Source organism: Pelophylax lessonae, assembly GCF_965119305.1.
Source record: "Pelophylax lessonae genome assembly, chromosome: 4".
NCBI lineage: Eukaryota > Metazoa > Chordata > Amphibia > Anura > Ranidae > Pelophylax > Pelophylax lessonae.
In genome coordinates, this window is record NC_138771.1 from 297754930 (window position 1) to 297778897 (window position 23968).

At 42.0% G+C, this 23968-nt stretch overlaps 1 protein-coding gene across 1 annotated transcript in view; it reads right to left on the reverse strand.

Moving 5' to 3' along the window:
- Window positions 1-23968, reverse strand: part of CFAP54 (cilia and flagella associated protein 54) — a 616124-nt gene that overhangs the window by 305845 nt on the left and 286311 nt on the right. The window contains exons 32-34 of the mRNA XM_082253561.1: window positions 19530-19638; window positions 10867-10976; window positions 6164-6394 (exon numbers count right to left, since the gene is read on the reverse strand). Coding sequence (XP_082109687.1) covers window positions 6164-6394; window positions 10867-10976; window positions 19530-19638 — 450 coding nt within the window. The remainder of the gene's footprint in view (window positions 1-6163; window positions 6395-10866; window positions 10977-19529; window positions 19639-23968) is intronic.

Consider the following 23968-nt stretch of genomic DNA (forward strand, 5'->3'; position numbering starts at 1 on the left):
CAAATTAAGGGTATTAAGGACCGCATAGAGCAAGCTAAAGATAACCTGGAGTTTATTAGATTGTCAAATGAGTTGAAGAATAAATTAATTAAATAGGACAAAGAGACACAGGATAAGAAAAAAATATATTTTTTAAGGGATGTTTATAACTTTGGAACCAATGATGCTTATAAATGGCAAAATAATATAGTAGCAAAACCTGTATCCCTTAAAAGAGGTTTCCCATGATGTTAGAAATACCTATCCCAGGCATCTGAGTCAGAACCAATGCTTGAGTATGAGCAACCTTTGGAAGGTAATTACCCCTCATATAGAACTGGAGAGAGAAGCTATACCCTTAAACATAGAGGGAAGAAAGGGAAAAATAGAAGAGGTAGGGGAAGAGAGACCTATCATTAGCCACCTTATAGTAACTCGACCCAGCACCTCCTTTATAAGGAGGTACACCCCTGACAGCCTGTTCCTAACCCGAATAGAGGCTAACCACCTCAAGGAGGTTCACAATTTCCCCCGGGGGGGGGGGGGGATCTTTTTCTACATACAACAGATTTGCCCCTTTGCAGGATACCCGGGAGGATCATTATTTTTTAGGGGAGCAGAGAACCCCTTGGTGGGGACTTCGTCTTCAGACTCCAACCCTGAGTAGGAGACCCCCCCCAACAGGGTCCAGGAAACAATGGTCAATTAAGTCAAAAAAAAAGAAAAGACAGATAGGGTGTAGAGAGAGAGAGAAGAAACCAAAAGGCAAAGGCATGGGTATTTATCATTTAAGTGGGACGCCCCTTACAGAGGATGAGATGCGGGTTTCGGACAAAGCCCTAAAGTTTGCCCCTATCCACAATCTCAATAAATTCCAAACCTACATCAATGTTCAGAAATACATCCGTGGACTTAGCATTAAGAAATATTTTTTATCCAAGCCAGTGCACAGGAATTTTTCCCAACCTGAGAATGGATATGCAAATCTTAAGAAGTCTACCTTTTACCCTCCAGGACTGGATAATAATAATTTAGAAGTTTTTAAAAACATGGTATGTAGTGATTTAGATTCTCTCAAACTTAAAAAAGTTCATGATTCCCAGCTATTCAAGAGAGGTATCACCTCATTGAAGAAAAGGAAGGATATGGTAATCTGGGCAGCAGATAAGGGGGTAGGATTAGTGGTGCTTAGCAGAACTTACTACCAGGAGGAAATGAGCCGTCTACTTAGTGATCGCGATACCCATCAGGTATTAGCGAGTGATCCTATGTTGAATTTCAAAGATGAGCTGCATTCTCTGGTTGAAAAGGGCAAGAGTAGGGGGGTTCTGAATTACAAAAAGGGCTCTATTTCTTGATCCGTTGTTTTGAAGAACCTCATTATATATTTTTGCCTAAAATACATAAAAGTATAGACCAGCCTCCTGGTCGCCCCATTGTGAATGGGATAGATTCTGTTACTGCTAGGTTGGGTCAGTACATTGATTATTTCCTCCAACCTTTAGTAATCAAAACAGATACCTATCTCAACTACACCAAACATATTGTTAAAATTTTAGAATTAATGAGCACCTCCTCTTGGGTAACGGCTGAGGTTGGGTCGGAATACACCATTATTGGCCATGAAGATGTCTTGGCATCGGTCAAATGGGCGTTGGCAGACTCAGAATTGTCTAGGAAACACAGAAAGTTTCTACTTAATAATCTTAATTTTTGTCTATTGAAAAATTATTTTTGGTATGATCATCAGTACTTCCTGCAGACCATGGGGAGTGGCGATGGGCACCAGTTTTGCCCCCAGTGTGGCTAATCTTTTTATGGCCCACTGGAAGCAGGAAGTGGTGTTTAAAGATCGACCGCCACAGGCGAAACTGTTTATCTGAAGAGGATTACCTTTCCCAGTCTCAGGTATTAGCAAAAAGGTTCCAAAAAAAAGGATAAGATCAAACTAATATTGAGAAAGAGATTGATAAGAGTTAGGGCTCTTGATAGAGGTATGATTATTGCTGAAACACAGAATCGGAGGAATGTGAACAATGGTAAGTATCGCATGATTGGATTATAATATTCAATATAAAAATGTGAGAAGATTGTGACCAAACATTGGGCTAAACTCAAACATGATCGTGTGCTTGGTCCACTACTTCTAGCATGTTCACAATTCATTTACAGAAAAGCACCCCCGCTACGAGATAGTTTGAACATCGACTTTGATCTTAACTGTTTTATCTCTGGTAGATAGATGTTTTTTTTATATATACGTGTTTTATATGTGTGATCTATATCTTATCTTGTGAGAAGATGGCCGTAGTGTGATTTCTTTTTTTAGGCGTATTTTTTTAAAATATTTTTTAATAACTTTGTGTTCCGCTGTGGATATTATTATATTAGAGGGTGAGTGCCCCTTTATATTGCGACAGAACACAGGAGGATGGGGTTCCCCTTTAATCTATTTTGTTTTTCATCCATATCATAGTTGTTCGTTTTCATATAATCAAATTATTGTTTTGCTTATATCCATAACATGTTAACACTAGAGTTATTTATAATGTTTTATAAGCATGCAATTTTGAAGCTTCCAGTATGAGGCAGATTGTGTCTGTCAGTATGGTGTGTAGCTGTGCCGCTCATCTCTAGGAGACAGATGCATCAGCGTCCTGTTGCTATAGCACTGGGTATTTAGAAGTGGGTTGATCGTGTTGCCCTGATCCCACTGACAAAGTTCCGCCTACGAACGTAACGCGTACGGGGGAGGAGCAACGTATGGCATCAATCACCACCTTTATGGTTGATTTTTAAATTGTAAATGCCGGCTACATGCACTTGATGGAAGTGCTATGTTTGTAAGTGTATTTTATCTTTTTTAAATAAATCGTGTGGCTACAGAGAGCGCTAGATTGTTTTTTTTGTTCCCATTCATCTATGGCTGCCATGTGGAGATACTATTACCTACATCATGAGCTGATTGCTGGAGATAATACCCCCTGATATGGGAAAGTGCTGTGTGACCTTCTGGGTCAAAATAAGGAGGTGAGAGGCAGATTTTGTCTATGGTGGACGGGCTGGAATCACTCCCTACACTTGCACGTTTTTATAGGACACATCCTTTTCCACAGTGGGTGTCATCCTGATATCTCCGGGATATTTGTTTTATGGACATATTTTATTGTTTCTTTCTTATATAATTGGCTTTTTTTTTGTCCTGCACTTATCTGTACTACATGTTTATCGAGGGATTGTGTTTTTGACCTTGTAGTGTTCAGCAGGCAAATCATATTTATTATTGGCTATACTGTTATATATATATCTGTGCTGAATATTGCTTGTTATTAATATGTGACACTGCCAGAAGGTTTGCTGTGTCTCCCAGGACAGTCTCAAGAGCATTGAGGAGATTCCAGGAGACAGGCAGTTACTCTAGGAGAGCCGGAAAGGGTTGTAAAAGGTACTTAACCCATCAGCAGGACCAGTATCGACCCCTTTGTGCAAAGAGAAACAGGATGAGTACTGCCAGAGCCCTACAAAATGACCTCCAGCAGGACACTGGTGTAAATGTCTCTAGCCAAATAATCTTCATGCGGGTGGCCTGAGGGCCCGACATCCTCTAAGTGAGCCCTATGTTCACGGCCCAGCACCGTGGGGCTCGATTGGCATTTGCCACTGAACAACAGAATTGGCAGGACAGCCACTGGCGCCCTGTGCTTTCCACAGATGAGAGCAGGTTCACCCTGAGCACATGTGACAGACGTGAAAGGGTCTGGAGAAGCCGTGGAGAATGTTATGCTGCTGTAACATCGTTCAGCATGACCAGTTTGGTGGTGGGTGAGTGATTGTCTGGGGAGACATATTCATGGAGGGACGCACAGACCTCAACAGGCTAGACAATGTCACCCCGACTGCCATTAGGTATCGGAATAAAATCCTTGGACCCATTGTCAGACCCTATGCTGGTGCAGTGGGTCCTGGGTTCCTTCTGGTGCACGGCAAAGTCTGGCCTCAAGTCACAAGAGTATGCAGCCAGTTCCTGGAGGTTGAAGGAATTGATATCATTGAATGGCCCCCACGCTCGCCTGACCTAAATCCAATAGAACACCTCTGGGACATTATGTTTCAGTCAATCCTGCACCGCCAGGTTGCACCTCAGTCTGCTCAGGAGCTTAGTGATGTACTGGGAGGAAATACCCCAGGACACCATCTGTCGTCTCATAAGGAGCATGCCCCGATGTTGTCAGGCATGCATAGAAGCACGTGGGGGCCATACACACTACTGAGTACCATTTTGAGTTGCTTCAATTAAATTTCATCAAAATGGACTAGCCTGCTGCATTATTTTTTCACTTTGATTTTCGGGGTGTCTTTGAATTCAGCACTATGTAGGGCAATAATTTTAATTTCCATCAAACAATGTGGCATCCTTTCATCCCTAACACATTACGCAGTCCATATAAGTATAGATATCAAGCATGAGATTTTTCCCCATTGAGATCTGATGTGTTTTCAAAGTCTTCCATTCATTTTTTTGAGCTTATATACATCATGGGGACATTTACAGTCTTATATTGCTTGAAAACTACATAGTATAAGCTATGACTATTGCACGATTTTTTATTTTTATTATTACTATAATTGGGCTTAATTATTTAAGCTGGAGTTCAATTTTGAAGTTTTATGGAAGTAGGGTAAGCATCTGAATTTGACCTCGGATTAGCCTCATGCAGTTCACTGCAGGTCAGAGTTTAAACAAAGAGAGGGAGAGGCAACACAAGAATCTCAATTGTGCTGTGAGCCCTCCTGCACACTGGAGCGACTTGTCATACGATTTGACAGGTTAAATCGCAGTCAATTGACGACAATCGCTCCGTTCAAATCGGTGCGACGCCGACTTTGTGGTGCCACACCGATTTGAAAAAGTAGTTCCTGCACTACTTTTGGCAATTTCAGGTACGACTTGCATAGACATCTGTGCATAAAGATGTCTTCCAAGTTGCACCTGAAGTCGCACTGACATGGAGCTTTGAAATTGTGCGATTTCAGATAAAACACGGGTCATAACGTGAGGTGAGAGGCCAGTAAACATGGGTGGAGAAGAGCAAGGGTACTTTAATTAATTTGTGTTCTGTTGCAAAGTGGTGGAATAATAAGATTTATGGTCGCATGGAATAAGAGATTCAAGAGCAGTTGACAATTCATATTGCTTTCCTCTGTTTTTGCATAGCAGTAATTAATCAGATTTACTAAATATTTACTAGATATTTTATCGGTATTTTGGCACTTTATATGTGTATATGTAATATGGTATTTTGAGGGTTGATTCGCAATATATTTAGCACAATAGCATTATTTATAAGTATGTGGTGCTGCATGGTTATTTGGTTTTTAGTATACATAGAGCAAGTTGAAAACACTTTATGGAATCACCAGCAACCCACCTAATTATTCAATAAATTTTACGTTTTATGATTATGTAAGGTATTGCGCCGATTAAGAATTATTTTTTTGTAACTGGATTTCAGATAAAGTCGCACGATTTCAAAGCCGCAGTCAATGTGAATGAGGGCTAAGGCTCATATGTTAACTAGGAACCTGCTGATAGCAGGAGAAAGCAGAGTGACAGGGAGGAGTACAAGACCTGTGAGAGATAAATAATTTGCAGCAGAGAAAAATGAGGTATCCTGCCCTGCCAGACAAGGCTGCCCTATGTGGCAGAGCTGTGTCAATCTCAAAACTGGATAGGGACAAAAACAAATCTCGCTTACTGTATATTCAATTCATCTGTGTATTTAGCAGTTTGCCTTTAGCTTTAAAATCAGGCAAGGCATAAAGTTATAGCAAAAGTTGCATATAAAGCTGTGAAAAGTAGCAGAGACTAATAGCCTAGCCTCTGCAGCTGTGTTAAGAAGAAACACTACAACATAGCAAAATTACAAAGTTTGTGATCGCATGCCCATTAACAGACTGCAACAAAGAGAAAAAGGTCACACGGTGGCCAATTTGTCCTTTCTGCATTAAAGGGACTAACAAGACAAGATAATATTTAAGTTTGTAAACTTTAGGCCAGGGTCTACCATGTCTCTTCATTACCCGCGGATCTAACAGTAATTGCTTGTTTCTTGCTAATAAAGTGAAAGAATACTAATGAAAGACATTTGTTGTTAGGCAACTCACGTGTCTCGCTATGTCTTACCTGTTATTGCTCTGGGTACACACCAGTTCTTCACTGCACGGCTGACTAAGCTTTTTCTTAAACAAGCTGAAGTGAGTTAGTGCCAGGATTAGATTCATTTGAGCTCTCCATGGCATTTCTTCTATGCTGGCTTGTATAAGTCTTTTACGTTTTATGTATCTACCAACAATAGGTGTCAGCAGTACGGTCAAGGTTGTAAAAGCTTTTTTTTCAAGCTCCTCTCCTGAAAGTCTGAAACAAAAGTAGAAAAAAAAACTGGTTTATATGAGTACAGATTCAAGTAAAATGCTGAACAGTGCATATTTCAAAGGATAGTACTTTTAGTTCTATTAACGTGATTAATAGTGAAGGGTGATTGCTTTAAATTGTGTCCCATTTAACTATTTGGGTTTTCTTTCTTTATATGTTTTTGTGCCTAGGCTCAACAATTACAATACCTATGCAATTAAAATATAGAATGAAAAAAAAGAATGAGGCTGGGTTCACACTATTGCGGTTCCCCCGCATCCGATTCCCATGTCAGTGGATTGTGACCGACACTCTATGGAGCCGATTCACATATCTCCAAGGCAGCTCCGGAGCGAATTGCACAGGAGTCCTGTGTGTCTTCTGGTCAGTTTCACGTCCGAATTCAGCCAACAATTTGGTTTGAAATCAGACTCTAAACGGTGAACAGGGATGCAATGGACCCCTACTCTGAGTGGATCAATGCGAAAGTGTGAACTCAGCCTTAAAATGTATGTATGGACAAAATTTAGGAAACGTATTCAGTACAACTTTCCAGTACATGAATATGTGTACTAATACCACCATGGTAGGGTGATAATGCTGCTTTTGTTGCACTGAAATCTCAAGCAGTCTTATAGGCCCTGTAAGGCCTAGTTCACATGGGCATACCATAGTTTACTAATGTTTGCCCGCACAGGGATTAATAGGTGTTCCATGGATCCCCGTGTAGACAGTACTATTTTAATGTCAACTGGCACAAAGTGACTACACGGACACAGCCACTGCTTATAATTTGACAGTTATATGAGTGCATAAAATCCCTATAAAATACATTTACATATTTGGCTGTAACACAGGGGTCTTCAAACTATGGCCCTCCAGTTGTTCAGGAACTACAATTCCCATCATGCCTAGTCATGTCTGTGAATGTCAGAGTTTTACAATGCCTCATGGGATGTGTAGTTCTGCAACAGCTGGATGGCCCTAGTTTGAGGATCTCTGTTTTAACATGACAAAATGTGGAAAATGTCAAGGGGTATGAATACTTTTTCAAGGCACCGTATACTGGTCAAATCAATCATGGATTTAATCTTTTCAAATTATCTTTCACACAAAAAGAGAGTGTTCAACATAAGGAAAAACATATTCAAGGCTATGTTTACACTAGCACTTGGGGGGGGGTTAACTACGTTGTTCAGTTTTTATTGCATTGAAAAGTTTAAAATGGTGAACAGGTTCACGTCACTCTATTAGTATTCAAGATCAGCATTCATATCAGCATCAAAACCATACACATCATAATCATCACCCAAAAAAAAAAAAAAAAAAAAAAGAAAGCAAACAATTAAGCATCAAGAAAGATATTTAATGGTAATTAGTAATGAGTAAAGAGTGTTAATAATCAATGAGATATAATTAATAAGGAATGAACAGAAAATAATGGATAATAATGAACAAATAATAGGCATCAGATGACAAAGGATCTTTACAACAAAGGAGAGCAGGAAGACATAGACATCCCTGGAATTAGAATTGTCAGGGAAAAAGCAGCCATATCAGCCAAGAAATCCAAACTGGCTGAATAATTGTTCCCCAAGGATCAGCCTAGAAGTGTATGTGGTAGAAAAGTATTGTCTGTCTGAAGATTGGACCAAAACTGGTTGGAACTGTTGATAATCATCTTAAAGGTCAACTTTAGGCAAACATGTAAATGCATATTTTAAATATATATATAACAGCTGTTTTACCTGTCAGGGTAGCTTATTGTCCGCTCATTCATTTCTGTGATATATACAGCCTTGCTACAGTTCATAGACAGCCCACAGAACTCATTTTTCTCTACCGCAGAGAAATTAGGTCTTGCCCTTGCCTCCAGCAACAAAAGGGGCAGACTGATGAGCTCAACTACCTGTTACTTTACTCTGTCCTGACTTTTTTATTGTCCAGTTTACAGCATATACTCTGCTGTGCAGGGAATTGCAAGAGGCTGATGCTAAGTCAAGTTCAAGAACTCACACTAGCTGATTTTAAAAAATGCACACACCTACATATATTGGTGCTTTTTGATCTACCTGGAGTCCGCCTTTAGGTTTTTAACTAACCTAAAGCAGTACTAAATCCAAAAAACAAAAATTTTCTAGATTGCAGTTTACCAATCCATACATGTGGTGGCAATAAAAATAATAAGCCTGATATTTTTCAATTTCCTTCAACAGACCAAGCTGTCCAGCAAAAGTGGCAGTTAAAAGGTTGAGACAAAACATGTAGCTTTGACAGTGGTACTTATAATGGTCGGCTTTTATTCATTTATGTAAAACATTTATCCCAAGAGAATAAAATAGCTGCAACTGCCTAAAAAGTGTTAGCTGGAGTTTGGCTTTAATTCCTTGCTGCTATCCAAATGTGTCTCCCTTGGTCTTCAAGAGTAGAGACACCCTACTTAAATGGGTTGCCCTATGTACGACAAACACGCTAAAGTAGCTCATGTATTTATTATGTGTTTTACGTAGCCTGTTTTGCCATGCTTGTGGTGCAACAAAATGCGGGACTGCTATCCGCATTTGAGGTGTCATTAAGAAACAATGGTCTCGCAAGCACAATGTGTGTTTTGCTGTGTTTTCCATATCCTTCTGGAAATGCACATTTCTGCCCACATTCCACATTTCTGCCCCGTACACACGTACCGATCGTCGGCCGACCGATCGGCCGTCTTTTGTCCCCGGGCTGTCGTGTCCGCAGAGAAGTGCAAAAGACTGCACGCGAATTTTGTCCGCCGACTGCAGAAGTGATGTCATGTGATGGTTAACTTTCCCTGTGTTTTTTCTTTTCTGAGCATGCCCAGTCTTGCAAATCTGCTGTCTGTTGGCCGAATTCTGTACTGACTGGCGAACAATTGGCCGTTCTGGTGTCGGCATACAAAAATTTTAATGCTTGCACGACAGATTCTGTTCGGCCGAAAGTGCGCTGTCGGAAGCATCATACTAACAAGCCGAAAATCGGCCGATCGGTCGTCGGCCGAATCTTTTCGGCCGACAATCTGCACGTGTGTACGGGCCTTAAGACCAGCAAGAAAAGTAAATGCTCTGTGCAGAAGAGGTGATCCTAGCAGAAATGTGCTGCTTTGGGTGAGAGAAGTGGTGTGCCTATAGATTCCAGTTGGGTAATCTGAATAGAATAATAGTTTTCATATTCTCCCTGCCCTGTACCTGTATGGGTTTCCTTTGGGTACTCTGGTTTTCTCCTACCCTCCAAAGTCATGCTGGTAGTGTAATTGATTCTTGTCTAAATTGGCTCTAATATGATTTTCTACTGAACACACTCAAGACAGCTGCTTTTCCATCTGCTCCAACAGCAAATAAAGGGCCCCTATTCACACGGGCTGTCCGATCAGGTCCACCTGTCAAATTTTCAGGCAGACCTGATCGGACCTTGCACTCTACCCTATGGAGCAGCGGATATCAGCAGGAACATGTACGCTGACATCTGCCGCTAACTGACCTGATCCTGAATGTAAAAACCAGACGGATGGTGATCCAGTTCTCCATCCGTCTGGTGGGTCAAAAAGTTTTGGATGAAAACTGACTGGCGGTCCGTTTTCACCCGCTTTCCCCTTAGAGGAGAGCAGGCCCATGTCTGTCTCCACTCTGCACGGTAAGCCAGGGTGGACCTGTCATCCTCCTGTTCAGCGGGGATTAGCGGCCTCCATCAAACTGAGGCACCCGTGTGTGAAAGGGGGGCAAAGTGCTTTGAGTCTTCAGGGAAAAAAGAGCTATAGAAATATAAACAAATTAATAAAATATTAATTGTATTAAAAAAACAATTAGAAAAAAGGCAAAAAAACTGAAAAAAGACCAAAAAAGCACAAAAAATAGTAACATGACATTGTGTAATGTGCTCCAGTCACCAAAAGAAATATTTTCAATTTGTGTGTAACACAGTGGTAACATATAAAGCTTTTCTCACACATCAGTGTTGAAAACCCTGGTATAAGGACGACTCCTATCACTAAGCACTTGGTAGACTTTTAGTGAACTCTATCACAGTGTACCACAGGTAACAGCAGATATCGGAATTGTACCTTTTCCTAAAATGATACTATACAGTATATGGTTTACAATGCAGTGTGCAGATGCGGTAAGCCATAATAAAATGCTGCTTTTTAGACAAACTCTAAGTTGGCAAGCTGGCAGCGTATTTTTATTTATTTTTTGTTAAAAGTAAAAGTTTTGTTTCAAATTGCTGTGTTCATTAGATTGATGTGCTCAGACCATGGTTTATGGAGGCAACAACACAATTACTTCTAATTACACTAATGACTGCATACATTTGCACTAAAAACATCATTTAGGCATTACTTTAAATGCTTATAATTTCCTCTAGGAACATATAATTTAAAAATATTACCACTTCTAAATTAATACACTCAAATTTCCCACAACCACAAAGCTGGAACAGAATCCAGATATAATACAGACTTGTGAAGATGCAAGCTCTGAGTCTTCTTTTTTGGCTGTGCTTTGACATTTTCTGATCTTTTTGCCACATTTTGCTTTGTTGTCTGCTTGACTGTTGATGAAGCCTGTTCCTTAAAATAAAAGAGATGAAGGTTTTATCTAGATGCCAAGTAGACCTGCAACAATAGGTTTGATTTTTAAATGTTGGAGGGGAGCAAAGTGTCTGCATTGATAATAGGAACTAGCTGTTATTTTTGCAACCCAGACATTGAAAGCAGAATGCTGACTGGTTGCTATGGGCCAATGCTTTTCAGAAACAGGCTTCCAATGGTTTGGAGATCAATCTCTTTTGAAAATCACTCCTAAGAAAATCTGCACTGCAAAAGAAATAAAAGCACTGTTGAAAGGACATGCTGGAATTTTTTTTTTTTTAATTAAAAATGTAATTAATGTATTCTGACAGCCGATAGTCACACTGTCTAAATACAATATCTTGAGGTGAGGAGTTTGTGGGTGGGATTCCACCATCCACCTTGTTTGTGTGGATAGAGGAGTTTGTGTCCCCTACCGGCTTAAAAAAAGTCCTGTTTCCCATGGCTTCAGCTTGTATTACAGCAGTTCACAGCAAGCTTTTGTGAAACTTTTGGGAAGCTTTTGGCTAGCTTAGTCTCAAAGTCTTTAAAGCCCCCTTCAGCTCCTGTTTGGGAACGTTATACACAGATCCTAATGCAGGGGCAGGCAACCTTAAAGAGGCGGAGATCTACCTGAACAACATGGGAGAAGTCAGGGGTGTTGCTAGGTGGGAAAAAGCCCAGAGGCTTCAGCCCAAAGGTAAATTTGATCCCACAACTTCCCCTTCCAACATCAGAAGAAGGTGTGAAGATCAGTAAAGGGGAGCATTGCCCGGCGCTGGATTAAAGGTCAGTTTAACACCAAATTTAGCATTTTGATGGGGGCGACACCTCTGGACCTCTTTACATCACACAGCCCCCACACCTCTGGACCCCTTTACATTACACAGCCCCCCAAACCTCTGGACCCCTTTACCATTACACAGGGCCCCCCTTACACCTCTGGACCTCTTTACATTACACAGTGCCCCCCCACACCTCTGGACCCCTTTACATTACACAGTGCCCCCCCCACACCTCTGGACCCCTTTACATTACACATCCCCCACACCTCTGGACCCCTTTACATTACATAACCCCCCCCCACACACACCTCTGGACCCCTTTACCTTACACAGCTCTGCACCTCTGGACTCCTTTACATTACACACCCCCACACACCTCTGGACCTCTTTACATTACACAGGACCCTCCCCCACACCTCTGGACCCCTTTACATTACACACCGCCCCCCCCCACACCTCTGGAACCCTTTTGCATTACACAGTCACCCCCCCCCCCCCTGTAGCTTTGCCTCTTCCTACCTTATTCGGGCATGCAGAGGGGGAGACACTGGAGAGCGGAGCAAGGAGCAGGACAGAGGCAGAACTGGAGAGAGAAACACCAGCACTGAGAAGACAGTGGGAGCTGCCAGAGATAACTTTGCAAGCTAACCAGTAAGTGATTGGTTGCTAGGTGGTCCTAGCAACCAATCACCTGCTGGTTAATTTGGAAAGTTAACTCCGGCAGCTCCCGCTGCCTATTCAGCGCTGGTATGTCGCCTCCTCACACCTAATTTAAACCTCTAATTGTCATGCTACTGGGTCACAATGGCATGCATTGCACAGCAAACATGGGTTTAAATCAGGTGGTGCCTCCTCCCCACCTGTCAAACACACCCCACCTGTCAAACACACTCGGATTGCTTTTCAGAGGGGCAGCAGTGCCTGCTGCACTTGTGAATGAGCCCTTAGTTAAAATTCGGCAGCAGCACCCTTAGGGCTTGTTCATGCGTAAAGTTGGGGGGGGGGGTTGGTGGTAAAAACTTGCAGTTAAGTCAGGGTTTTACCGCCCCCAATCCTTACCCCCTTTAGCTGCATGCCGCAGCAAGAATTGAACCCCCTGTTGCTTTTGGTGGGTGCTGCCGCTTGCCAATTGCGACTCATTGAAGTAAATGGGGCCACTCTGCAAGTGCCCTGCAATTGCATGCTTCTGTGGGGTCCAAGGGGTTAAAGCAGGTGGTGAGAAAGGAACACAACGCTGTCTGATTTAACCCCTTGTCTGCTGTACTGCACAAGGTTGCAGGGCACTAGCCAAGTGGCCTCAGTCATGCTTGACCAGCGATTCACCCACCAACCATGACAGGGCGTATAACTCCTTCTGCGGCTGCAACATGTGTACCGTTCTGACCACTGCATCAAAAGGGGATGCTCAGATCCCTTACTGTCCAGAGCCCTCTATAAGGCTGCTTTCACACTGGTGTGCTTCGGTTTACCTGCATCGCGGGTGCAGCTCAGTGCATCTGAAGCTTTCCTGGGTCAGCTGCGCTTTGCCTTAGATTTCTATTATATCCTGCAAGTGTGGTAGACTTTCAGAAAGCGCACCAAAACTATTGCATTCAGGAGTTTTGGTGCGCTTTTAGAAAGTGCACTAAGCCCACATAATATAATAAAGTCTATGGCTAAGCACAGAAAACCCGCAAGAAAGCTGCACTTCTCCCTGTGGGTAAACCTCAGTGCATCAGTGTGAAAGCAGCCTTATACTATTATGCCCAGTGTATTTCTTCACACTAACCTGAAGATCTCTTTTTTTCTGCTGCGGGCACCACTCTGGAGACCACTGGCCGGGATAAGAGGTGGAGTGCAGTTGTTATCACTCCGTATGGGACAGGAGCCAGCAGTACAGAGGAGGCATTGGCTTATGTGGCTCTTGCTCCCTACTACAGCTCAGACTATGAAGTAGTCCTTCTGCATTGCACTCTATTTGATCCTCTGGATTGTCGGGTGAGCAAGCCCAAACAGCGATCTACCAGTCACCTTTCTGCAATCTACTGGTTGCTGACCCCCATCATAATGGGAGTGCTTATTGTTACTTTAAACAAGTTGCTAGCTGGCTTTCAACAAGCTTCAAGTAGTGCTGAAGCATGCAAGCAGCTTGTTTAAAGTGGCAATCCGCATTCCCCCAACAATCTGTGTTCAACATTTACAAAGTGGAGCTGAAGGACGCTTTGAAAGCATCAACAAAGCTTGTTGAATGCGCTGCAAATGCTTTGTAAAAGCTTACTGTTCACACAGCTCTTGTACAAGCTAAAGCATGTGTGAAACAGGCCTTAAGCTGTGAATAGATGGATGAAAATTAAATCTGTGCATGGGCAGGCTGATTGTACTAAAGTCGATCCATCAAATGACATCAGTACAACCCGCCTGTTATTGTTTTTTCACACGATCACTGCAGGCAGGTAAAGTGATTATTGTATTCTGCCAGTGGGGAAGGCATCTATAATGACTCCCTCTAGCTGTTTACCATTTATTGAGATCAGTCACACAAGGAATGTAATACATATTAGTAATATTTTTTACACTTAGTAGGTTTTCCATATATATATATATATATATATATATATATATACATATATATATATATAAAAAATGTAATAAAATAAATATTCATTTTATCAATAAATTAATTTAAAAAAAAAAACAATTTAAAGACTATCCATTTTCTATAACAACAAAAGGAGAGACCAGTAATAGCAGCCTTATATTTCTATCCACAGAGTGGTTTAAGTGGTTAAATGTTTAGTGGAAGGGATAAGGTCAAGTGTTAAGGTGAGGGTGATTAAGGCCCCATTCACACTTGTGTGACCTAAAAGTCTTGCGATTTTGCCGCAATTTTTTGCCACAATTTTAGCCTGGATTTGAAGCAATGCCTGTTTAATGGACCCAAAGCGCATCAAAGTCAGACCAAAGTAGTGCAGGGACTACTTTGAAGTCGTTGTGATTCGAAGTTGCACAGATATGAACAGTACTCATTGGAAATCATGGAGTATGACTTGTCATGCGACTTTGCAGTCCCAAGTCGCAGGAAAAGTCACACAAGTGTAAAAGGGGCCTAAGGGTATTGTTAGAGGTTAGTGTAATGAGTAGTCACCATGTAATTCACTTTTGTTTTTGGGGTTAAAATTCCTACACTGGGTTTTCTGCACCAAAAACCAACATATTGAACTAATAGGGTGGATGTAAAGGCAAAGGGACTGTGCACTTTGCAAGTGCAGTTGCTCCAGATCTTAGTAAATAGGGAGAGGCTTTGCTCATCCAATCACGTGCAAGAAAAAAAAGCAGTTTTTTTTATTTTATCACCTTGCATGTGATTGGGTATCCTTTGCAAAGTGAAGCCTCACCTCATTTACTAAGGTCTGAAGCAACTGCACTTGCAAAGTGCACAGTTTTGTGCCTTTAGTAAATCCAACCCAAAGTCTAGCAAAACCATATGCTGTGAAGGAGGAAAATAAGGTACGTTAGGGTTGGGCTCTGGAAGATTTTAGTGTTGCTTGCAGTGATGGTCTAAAAATGTGTAATAACAGATGATACAAAAAAAATACTTCTTTGGGTGCTTGGTCCGAGACAATGACTCACTAATGAGATAAGGATAAGGATGACAACTGGTCAACAATGGCAAGTCCTTTATTTCTATCCTGATACAGTATCTCACAAAAGTGAGTACACCTCTCACAAAATATTTTATTACAGTAGATTCTCTTTAACCGCTTGCCGCCCGCCCGCCTTCATATGACGGCGGAGCGGTGCGACCATTATCCTGGGCCGCCGTCATATGACAGCGGCACTTTAAGCAGGGCAGGCGCGCGATCGCGTGCGCGCCGCCCTGCACTGCCGGTGTCGGGGTGTCCCCGGGACACCCCCCGTCACCGGCAGGGGGGAAACAGCCAATGGGCGTGGCTGTTTCCCACGTGATCGGCTGTGTTCCAATGACACAGCCGATCACAATGAAGGCGCCCACAAGATGACCGCGCATGCGCGATCGGGAGCGCGCAGCGCGGTCATGTCGGTGGCACTGTGTTCCGTAGGAACACAGCTGTCACCGGCAGTAGTAAACAGTCACTGACCGATCAGAAAATGGAAACAAAGAGCAGTAACTCACTGTTACTAGCTCTTCTCATACAGTTTCCAGTGTGAGGGGAGAAGAGCTAGAAATAGTGAGTTACTGCTCTGTACACCTGTCACAAAGTAAAATCACACCAATAAATGTCCCCACACAGTCCTCAGCCCCCCCCCCAATGTCACCTGTCACCCAACAGTCACCTCATCAGTGCCCAGAAATTGACACCCATAACGTTCACATGTGAGCGTAGCGATCGCGGGCAGAATCACCGCGATTCTGCCCGCGATCCGGAAATCATTGCAAATCGCGGGACGACTGTGCGTTGCCCGTGATTTGCAATAGCACCCCAAACGCTGTGCGATGTTGCCGCCATTTCCGCCTGCCGAATCGCGGTAACATCGCGCAAACATCGCATGACGCCCAAAAAAGGTACAAGAGTTTCTTTGGGGCGTCATGCGTTGTTTGCGTGATGTTACCTCGATTCGGCAGGCGTAAATCGCAGCAACATCGCACAGCGTTTGGGGTGCTATTGCAAATCAGGGGCAACGCACAGGCGTCCCGCGATTTGCAATGATTTCTGGATCACGGGCAGAAACGCAGTGATTCTGCCCACGATCGCTACGCTCACATGTGAACGTAGCCTAAAGTTCACCGGTCACCAGAGACTGCCATCAGTACCGCCGTGCACCATCGCCCGTCACCTGTCACCCATCAGTGACCATCGCCCGTCACCTGTCACCCCATCAATCACCGTCACCTGTCACCCCATCAGTCATCGTCACCTGTCACCCCATCAGTCATCGTCATCTGTCACCCTATCAATCATCGTCACTTGACACCCCATCAGTGATCGTCACTTGTCACCCCATCAATCATCGTCACATGTCATGCCGTCAGTGATTGTCATCTGTCACCCCATCAATCATCGTCACTTGTCACCTCATCAATCATCATCACCTGTCACCTCATCAATCATCGTCACCTGTCACCCCATCAGTCATCGTCACCTGTCACCCCATCAGTCATTGTCACCTGTCACCCCATCAGTCATTGTCACCTGTCACCCCATCAGTCATCGTCACCTGTCACCCCATCAGTCATCGTCACCTGTTTGCCATATACATGCAATCACTTACTGACCGCCTAACGACTATATGCGTCGCCCATTAAAAGCTAAATACTGGGGTTATGGCAGCAGATAGCCCCCATAACCCCGGTATTTTTTGAAACGGCGGGCGGTCGGCTTTCAGATAAGGGTGGTCCCAGTGGCGGATTCGCCGCGGAATTACCCTTACGGTGCAGGGGAAGAGGTGCCCCCTCCTGCCGCATCCCAGACGTTTTCCCAGCTTACCGGACCCGCCGGCAGCGGGGAAAACTATCCGGTCCCGGATCCTCAGAGACAGGAAGTCGAGTGAGGGCAAGATGGCCCTCACTCGACTCTATGGTCTTGGAGGACCGGAGCTACGTCAAAAGACGTTGCCTAGCAACCGGTTTAAAGGGCCGCTTTTTTTTTTTTCTTTTTTTTTTTTTCCTCTTTCAAAAATTTTTTTTTTTTTTCTTTTTTAGTGTAGTTGTGAGGTCTTTTTGACCCCAGATCTCACAATAAAGAGGACCTGCCATGCCTATTTCTATTACAAGGGATGTTTACATTCCTTGTAATAGGAATAAAAATGATCAAAACATTTTTTTTTTTTAAACTGTGTAAAAATAAAAAAAAATAAATAAAATAAATAGGAAAAAAAAAAAATTAAAGCGCCCTGTCCCCGTTAGCTCGAGCGCAGAAGCAAACGCATACGCAAGTCCCGCCCACATATGTAAACGGTGTTCAAACCATACATGTGAGGTATCGCTGCGATCGTTAGAGCGAGAGCAATAATTTGAGCCCTAGACCTCCTCTGTAACTCTAAGCTAGTAACCTGCAGAAATTTTTAAAATGTTGCCTATGGGGATTTTTAAGTACCAATGTTTGGCGCCATTCTGTGAGCATGCGCAATTTTGAAGCATGACATGTTGGGTATCTAATTACTCGGCGTAACATTATCTTTCACATTATGGAAACAAATTGGGCTAAATTTACTGTTTTATTATTTTTTAGTTAAAAAAAGTGAATTTTTTTAAAAAAAATCGCATTTGGAAGACTGCTGCGCAAATATGGTGTGATAAAAAATATTGCAACGATCTCCATTTTATTCTCTAGGGTCTCTGCTAAAAAAAATATATAATGTTTGGGGGTTCCAAGTAGTTTTCTAGCAAAAAAAAATGATTTTAGCTTGTAAACACCAAGTGTCAAAAATAGGCCCAGTCTTAAAGTGGATAAATGGACAACTTTGTGTAAAGCGCTACTTGGATGTTAGGCCTATGTATGTGGCCAGGCTGTGAAAAAGTGTTACACATGTGGTATCGCCATACTCAGGAGGAATAGCAGAATGTATTTTTGGGTGTAGTTGCAAGTATACATGTGCTGTGTGAGAGAAATAACCTGTTAATACGGCAATTTGTAAAAAAAAAAAATAAAAAAAAAAAAAAATCTTCATTTTGCAAAGCATTGTGGGAAAAAATTACAATTGCAATTTTTGCTATGTACATGCTATGTGTTAGAAATATTGCATAAATGGACAGCTTTGTGTAAAAAAAATGTGTTTTCATTTTCTTTCCACATTTTCCAAAAACTTGTGGAAAAAAATGACATATTCAAAAGACTCATTATGCCTCAAAAATTATACATTGGGCTGTTTGCTTTCCAAAATGGGGTCATTTTATGGGGGTTTCCATTCTCCTGGTGCTCCAGGGCCTTCAAAAGTGCGATAGGTTGTCAGGAAATTATATGTGTAATTTGTGCTCCTAGAATGCCGGACGTTGCTACTTGGATGTTAGGCCTCTGTATGTGGCCAGGCTGTGAAAAAGTCTCACACATGTGGTATTGCCATATTCAGGAGGAGTAGTAGAATGTGTTTTTGGGTGTAGTTGCAAGTATACATGTGCTGTGTGAGAGAAATAACCTGTTAATACGGCAATTTGTAAAAAAAAAAAAAATCTTCATTTTGCAAAGCATTGTGGGAAAAAATTACAACTTCAAAAAACTCACCATGCCCCTTATTAAATACCTTGGAATGTCTACTTTCCGAAAAGGGGTCATTTGGGGGGTATTTGTACTTTCCTGACTTTTTAGTGTCTCAAGAAATGAGATAGGCCTTCAGTACATCAGGTGTGATCAAGTGTGATCAATTTTCAATGATTCGCACCATAGCTTGTGGACTCTATAACTTTCACAAAGACCAAATAATATACACCTACTTGTGTTATTTTTACCAAAGATAAGTAGCAGTATAAATTTTGGCCACAATTTGTGAAGAAAAATTACTAATTTGCAAAATTTTATGACAGAAACAAAGAAAAATGCGTTTTTTCACGATATTTTCAGTCTTTTTTTATTTATAGCACAAAAAATAAAAAACCCAGTATTGATCAAATACCATCAAAAGAAAGCTCTATTTGTGTGAAAAAAAGGACACAATTTTTGTATGGGTACAGTGTTGCATGACTGAGTAATTCTCAGTCAAAGTGTGAGAGCGCTGAAAGCTGAAAATCGGTCTGGGCAGGAAGGGGGTGAAAGTGCACTGTAGGCAAGTGGTTAAAGAACATATAAAGGAAACAGAATTTTTATGAGTACCATACCTTCTGATACTCAACAAGGGCTGTTGTGTATCTCCTAAAAGAATCATTTGCTACTGGCACACCAGCTGCTGGATCACTTTGTTTTTTTCCAAGAATATTATCATTCCTCCTAAACAGAGAAAAAAAGATACTGAATGAACTTGCATGATCAAAGTATTGATTATAATGATCAAGATCTTGACAACAGGTTTCAAATCTGCCTGCAGTTTAGCCAGTGGCAGCCTGTAGACCAGGGTTCTCAAACTGGTGGCCCCCCAGCTGTTGTGGAACTACAAGTCCCATCATGCCTCTGCCTATGGGAGTCATGCTTGTAACTGTCAGCCTTGCATTGCTTCATGGGAATTGTAGTTCTGCAACAGCTGGAAAGCCACCAGTTTGCGAGCCCTGCTATAGACCAATTGGTAGGAGCTGTAAAATGTATGCGGTTTGTTAGTGCATTGTACAGTATGCATAAGGATACATTCTGGGGTGTGCTGTCCAAAATACAGGGAATGGTGGCTATGCTGAAACATTTGCTCTTATCATGTGCTTGCCTAAAATTGCCTGTCTATATTTTAATGTACTATTTACTGAATTTTAGCACCTGAGGTCCCACTTTCATTTTTTCTCAGAACCCTATTTGCATTTAAACCAGCTCTGCGGTATATGGAACTCCGGCACAATTGAAAAAGAGCCCTATGAATGATCTGCTGTCAGGGAAAATAACGGTCTTTGAAACTGTTGTAGAACTATGAGCACCAGCAACACTATTTCCAGGTCCGATCTTAATGATTAACTACTTGTCTGCATGATCCCAGTATATGCACCTTGTTCTGTCCTTCCATATTGGGAGTCCTCTGCATAGGGGACTGGGTATGATTCAATAGTGAAATATTAATGCTCTTAACTAGAAAAAGTAGAAAAGTAAAAAGCATATTATATCATCTATACTTCAAAGAGTAATGTGCAGCTGAGATATTTTCAAGAAATTTCTTCTAGCGTGGAAGTGTTCTGTAGTAGTTTCTTGAAACATGCTGGCAATTTCTTATAATGGGCATGATAAAACAGTGACATACTTCTGCCTACATCTCCATATTTTACCATGCTTATAACGAACTAGCCTCAGCCATTAAACCACACCTATTTAGTCATGCACAATTTTCAATACATCACGATTTTATGCCACTTATCTTCTAGTGTCATTGCCTTAAAACAAGCCAGTTTGTTTTATACGTTTTTATTTTTTTAATCTTGCAATATTTACTACTTTTTTAAATCTGAAATTCAGGCAAGCAGATAAATATACAGTTGAAACACGTCAGTGGAAGGCATTTTAGGATTTGCAATTTTATCCATTCATTCCTAAGATTTACAGCTGGCCACGAGACCTGAATTCTCAAAATAACCTAGGTCACTTCCTACCCCCCCCAACCTTTGAATGGATGGTGAAGGTCTATTTACAACATGGTTGATCTGCTGCAATGCCATTGGTTGTGAATGAAACCCCAATGCAACTTCAAAGTGCACATGCACTGCAAGGCTACTATAGCGAAACACAGTGGGCAGGGTCCTGTGCATTGAACTGAGAAAAATTGCAACCCTCCCCAGACTGTCATTAGGTGCCTTTCAGCCCATTCCTAGCAGTTCATTCTGGCCCTCAAGGAACAGCAAACATTTATCCCTCCCTTAGGCCCCTTTCACACATACAGTCCGTTCAGTTCATCAGTTCATCAGTTCAGTCACGTCAAAATGTATCAGTTTTTCATCAGTTTTCTATCCGTTTTTCATCCGTTTTTTTTGTCCTTTTCCATCCGTTTTTCATCCGTTTTTTTTTTTAACATCCACTACCAATGCAAAAACGGATGAAAAATTGATCGTTTGTCCGTTTACATCCGTTTTTCGTCCGATCCGTTTTTTTGACGGATGAAAAATAGGGCATTTATCCATTCGAAAAAACAGACATTGACGAAAGTGGATTAAAACGTATGTTAACGGATGATCATCCGTTGTCATCTGTTTTTCCATAGAGATGCATTGATGTCCGTTTTTCATCCATCAACTGATGGATGAAAAACAGACAAATGGACAGCATGTGTGAAAGGGGCCATACCCTACTCTCTCCTTATACAGCATCAGTATGTTCTTTGTCACCTTTTGTACACACAGCACCATTACTGACACACATGCCCCTACCTTGCCTGACCTCCTCTATAGAGGGGATTACAAGAAGCTTTTACCAAGCCAAATTTAATACGTTCACTAGCAGCATTTAGAAATACATTTCACCATTTTTTTAAAGAATAAATAACTTCATTAATTATTTTTACCACGGCCTGGAGTCAACTTTAAGTAATATAAGTTTCTGGGATATTTTATATTTGTCTGTAAAAATATGTTTGCCCGTAAATGTTCCAAAAATTCAGTTACTAAAAAAATATTTGGAGTTTGGTAGTTACCATATGTTTTGGTGTTCCAGTGTGGAAAATACACTAGTTAGTTACCCAACAACAAACAATATTCAGGGAAAATGGAGTCAGATCTGGAAGCATATATAGATATACAGTACATGCAAAGGTTTACTGGTGACCTATGGGGGGGAGGGGCAGCAGCGCTATCCCACGGTACATAGTCTACAATGTAACTCAGGCAGGCTTGATGGAAAACCTTGAAAAGTTTATTTATAAAAATTATATATAGTGATGATGATTAAAACATAATAGAATGTATTCCAAACCAGATCTGTGGCGTTGCTGGGGGTCACAGGATGACCGAGCCGCTGGGTGAGCCGGAACTGTGTAGATGATCACAGCAGGGAACCAGGCATAATGTAGAAGGATCTTATGTGCCAAAAGCAGACCGGACCAGCCGGTAAGGTGTGGCTGCTCGCACTGAAGCAGTGTAGACGTGCCGCGGAGCCGCCAACCAGAGGTATCCACAGCGGGGGCCGCTACTCGTAAGCGGCGTCAGCAAGCGTCGGGACCTGGCCTGGAAAGCATCAGGGTTGCCGTGACGACATGTTTCGCACTGCTGTGCTTTGTCAAAGTCACGGGGGGAACAGCAACCTGAACATTTAAGGTGGAGGAGGGGGCGGGCACCCAGTGTCTCGATATCATCATTAACCCCTCAACATCCACTCTTACAAAATTTTTTTTTAAAAAAGGAACATAGATAAAAGCAATTGCTACTGCATAAACAGTTGGTAATGCTAGTGCATTTATTTATTTATTTAGGTATTTAGTTATTTATTTATTTATTTTTTATATATTTTTATTTATTTATTTATTTTTTTATGCGTTTTTATTATGCCTTTTTTTTTTTGGGCGTTTTTCATTATTCTTTCTCATATCTGCAGTTTTATGTTTGTACCAGTACTGAATGCATATGTCCACTAGCATTACCAACTGTTTATGCAGTAGCAATTGCTTTTATCTATGTTCCTCTTTAAAAAAAAAAAAAAAAATTTTTATAAGAGTGGATGTTGAGGGGTTAATGATAACAAAAAACTCACAGCAGTGCGAAACATGTCGTCACGGCAACCCTGATGCTTTCCAGGCCGGGTCCCGACGCTTGCTGACGCCGCTTACGAGTAGCGGCCCCCGCTGTGGATACCTCTGGTTGGCGGCTCCGCGGCACGTCTACACTGCTTCAGTGCGAGCAGCCACACTATCGGGTGGGAGGAAGCCACGCCACCTTACCGGCTGGTCCGGTCTGCTTTTGGCACATAAGATCCTTCTCCATTATGCCTGGTTCCCTGCTGTGATCATCTACACAGTTCCGGCTCACCCAGCGGCTCGGTCATCCTGTGACCCCCCAGCAACGCCACAGATCTGGTTTGGAATACATTCTATTATGTTTTAATCATCACTATATATAATTTTTATAAATAAACTTTTCAAGGTTTTCCATCAAGCCTGCCTGAGTTACATTGTAGACTATGTACCGTGGGATAGCGCTGCTGCCCCTCCCCCCCCCCCCCCATTCACTGACTTATGCTGAATCAGCATTAATTAGCAGCAGCACCACATGGTAATTTGACTTTATTCATTCCTGAGAGTGAGAGATATCACAGTTAGCGCTGGAAGTCCCTTTGTTGTTCGATCTACTGGTGACCTATGCATCATGTGACACAGACATGTAAAAAAAGAGTTGTCTGATATCTCTTGTGTGCTAATGTCACCACTAGAGTACACACCTCCAAGGACTGTACTGTGATTATAACGAAGCCCAGAAGCTACAGCTGGACGTGTCAAACTAGTGGGGTGGTGGACCCGTTAGTTGCGTTTGCTTCCCAAGACAAAAGATAACAGTCCTCTACTATGTGCTGAGATGTGCCTTAAGTACTTAAAAATGCTTGAACTAACAATGCCTGAAGAAATAAATATTTTAGCTGACTAGGAAATATTGAGGTGGAACTGGAAATGTGACTTGGGACTGAAGTGGGATTTGAAAACAATGGTGAA